Source organism: Sinocyclocheilus grahami, unplaced genomic scaffold (genome assembly GCF_001515645.1).
Source record: "Sinocyclocheilus grahami isolate Dianchi unplaced genomic scaffold, SAMN03320097.WGS_v1.1 scaffold1844.1, whole genome shotgun sequence".
NCBI lineage: Eukaryota > Metazoa > Chordata > Actinopteri > Cypriniformes > Cyprinidae > Sinocyclocheilus > Sinocyclocheilus grahami.
In genome coordinates this window covers 275443-278952 of record NW_015507023.1, presented here as the reverse complement: position 1 = coordinate 278952, position 3510 = coordinate 275443, and the positions used below count along the sequence as shown (strand labels likewise).

The window sequence follows — 3510 nt, the reverse complement described above, 5'->3', positions numbered from 1 at the left end:
CTTTAAATAAGAATGTGATGCTGGCTGAAACGGTGGAGAAACTGAAGACAACAAAAATCCAAACAGTTTTTCCTGCTTCCAGTTACGCTGGACCTGGAGATGTGGAGTGTGACATCTGCACAGGGAGAAAATACAAAGCCGTCAGGTCTTGTCTGATGTGTCTAAACTCTTACTGTCAAAACCACCTTAAACAACACGACAGATTCTTTAAAGATAAGAAACACAGTTTGATTAATGCCACTGGACGACTCAAGGAGATGATCTGCTCTCAACATGACCGACTGCTGGAGGTTTACTGTTGTACTGACCAAAAGTGTATTTGTTTTTTGTGCACGATGGATGAACATAAAAATCATCACACAGTTTCGGCTGAAGCAGAGAGGACTGAGAAACAGGTATGAAAAGCTAATGTTAGTAAAATGCACGTTTATGATGCTGGAGCTGCATGTTATCTGTTTTTGTTACAGAAACAATTATGGGACATACAAAGAAAGTTTCAGCAGAGAATCCAGGAGAAAGAGAAGGAGCTTCAGAAGCTGAAACAGGCTGTGGATACTCATAAGGTGAGTTATTAACAAAGGAGAAAAATAAATGCTGGATGTTAGAAGAGCAGTCCCACTGAAGCCCACTGTGGCTAACAGACTAAACCGAATGATTCTCTATGTGTGTCATAACAGAGCTCCGCACAGGCAGCAGTGAAGGACAGTGAGAGGATCTTTACTGAACTGATCCACTCCATTGAGAGAAGACGCTCTGAGGTGATACAGATGATCAGAGATCGAGAAAAGGCTGAAGTGAGGCGAGCTGAAGGACTCTTAGAGCAACTGAAGCAGGAGATTGATGATCTGAGGAGGAGAGATGGTGAGCTGAAGCAGCTTTTACACACAGAAAACCACATCCATTTCCTACAGGTAACAGATTTAAAAAAATAATAATTTTAGGATGTTATTAATATTACAAGGAGATTTTTGCTGGTCAACAGGATTTTACATCATCTTGAATCAATTTGCGCTATGTTTGTTTTTGAGTCTGAAAATATTGAAAAATTCTAAATGTGCTTGACCACTTGAATTTTACACACAGAAAACCACATCCATTTCCTACAGGTAACAGATTTAAAAAAATAATAATTTTAGGATGTTATTAATATTACAAGGAGATTTTTGCTGGTCAACAGGATTTTACATCATCTTGAATCAATTTGCGCTATGTTTGTTTTTGAGTCTGAAAATATTGAAAAATTCTAAATGTGCTTGACCACTTGAAAACTTTATTGATTTTGATCTATCCATTTATGTGTTTTTGTAGAGTTTCCAGTCTCTCTCTGTTCTTCCCGCATCTACAGAAAACATCAATATCAGTTCTTTCTTTTCATATGATGATGTGCGAAAATCTATCTCTATGCTTGAGGATCTCTGTAAGGAAGCAATAGAGAGTATATTTGGTAAAGGTAAAGTACTGGAGATTAATTACCTTTAAAAAAAAATATGTCAGGCATCAGGGTCATTCCATCTCAAATGGTCCAAAATGGTAAAGTTGGTTGATGTTCCTTGTTTTTTCAAGTGATTACCTCTATGTGACTGGATTACAAAATACCCAGTCTATTTTTTTGGTTTAATTTGGTTTAACCACAGTGACTGTCTTTGTGTTTTGGCCCGCAATGAATTTATATAAATGGAGGTTTTGCAATATTGATTACATAGAGGTAGTCAAAATTAAAAATGGTCAAGCAACCATTGGACCACTTGAGATGGATTAACTCGTCATAAAATACTTACTAGAAGAAACTGGAAAAAATATATATAAAAAAATACAAATAAAAGTGGAATTTGTGTAGATTTTTAACATTGTGAATGTCTCTTGGTTTCATTAGTGACATATGTCGAGATTGTTTCCACCCCTGAATTTAGGACCAGAGCCGAGTTCTTGCAATGTAAGTCTCGCAAATCGCTTTCTTGTGACAATTAACCTCCAGATAGATTTTTATTATATTTTTTAAGTTTCCTGGTGTAAATCTGTCCCCCCCCAGATTCCCACCAGCTCACACTGGATCCGAACACTGCACATAAGTATCTCTGTCTGTCTGAAGGCAACAGAGTGGCTACATTTATTGGGGCTGACCAGCGGTATCCTGTTCATGCGGACCGATTTCATGATTTTTTTCAGGTGTTGTGTAGAGAGAGTGTGTGTGGACGCTGTTACTGGGAGATTGAGTGGAATGGGATGTCCGGGGTATATATATCAGTGTCATATAAGAGCATCAGAAGGAAGGGGAGTGGTTTTGAGTGTGGATTTGAGTTAAATGATCAGTCCTGGAGATTGTTCTGCTCTAAATCCTGTTACTCATTCTGTCACAATAGCATAAAGACTGATCTCCCTGTGGTCTCTAGCTCCTGTAAAATTGGAGTGTATGTGGATCACAGTGCAGGAACTCTGTCCTTCTACAAAGTTTCTGACACAATGACCCTCATCCACAGAATCCAGACCACATTCACTCAACCACTCTATCCTGGGTTTAGGATATATTTGGGATCAACAGTGAAACTGTCATCTCCATAGATTTGATTAATAATAGTCATATTACAAGTTTAAGCATCATGTGAGATGCTTGGTCTGGTGCGATCCTCACCTAACCTGGTTAACAAAGGTGATTGCAGTTATATTTGTAATGCAAGTTGTAAACACTCTTGTATTGTTTTTAATAGATAAACTAAAAAAAAAACTTAGCATGTTTTATTTTTTACATAGCCTATTTTTTCATTCAATAGTGGTTAAATGTATCGCAGTTAACATTTTAGTAGTTTTGTTGTAGCATTTTACATTCTTTCACTAAAATACTGATAAGCAGTGTGTGTGTGTGTGCATGTTTATGTGGTTTGAGGACACACATTTGTATAATAACATGGGTATGACATAGGTATTTCAACGAGAAGGTGATTTATTTCACCTTAGTTTTACAACCTTTTGGGTTACGAGTCCGACTCTCTAACCTTTAGGCCACGACTTCCTCAAAACTACGACATTTTTTAAACCCAGAAGCAGAAAATGCTTCGGAAATAAATAAACAAAAACTTAATGACTTGTTTTAAATAATTTTGCGCGCATGCAGATGGAAGTGAATATTTAAGGAATTCAGGGTTACACTGTAAAATCTAATTAGTTGAGCTTACTTAAAAAAAGCATGCAAACCGATTGCCTTGAAAAAACTAAGTAAAGTGAAATAGCAATAGTATGTTGTACTGACAGATGCTTAGTTAGTATAGTTTACTTACACGAGAGTTCTAGTAACTAAAAAAGAACAGTACATGATCCTTTCATTTAGGTTTACTCATGACTTAGTATAGCTACTCACTGACTCCCAGAGTGCATTGCGGCATGAATAAATTATACAGTTGCTTTGTTTTATAGTTGTTGATTTTATTTGACAATTTTATTTGCTGTCTTGTGTCAGTAGCAGCACAACAAAAAGAGCAAATAAAATGGCTATTGTTACAAGTAATGAAAATAAAT

The 3510-nt window shown here is 36.6% G+C and overlaps 1 protein-coding gene across 1 annotated transcript; it reads left to right on the top strand.

Moving 5' to 3' along the window:
• Window positions 1-8: 8 nt before the first annotated feature.
• Window positions 9-2559, top strand: LOC107572987 (tripartite motif-containing protein 16-like; the record flags this gene model as incomplete). The annotated part of the gene is made up of 6 exons (XM_016259423.1): window positions 9-395; window positions 468-563; window positions 678-911; window positions 1309-1450; window positions 1874-1933; window positions 2030-2559. Coding segments are annotated over 6 exons (1449 nt in total), but the record flags the coding sequence as incomplete, so codon positions are not given.
• Window positions 2560-3510: the final 951 nt, after the last annotated feature.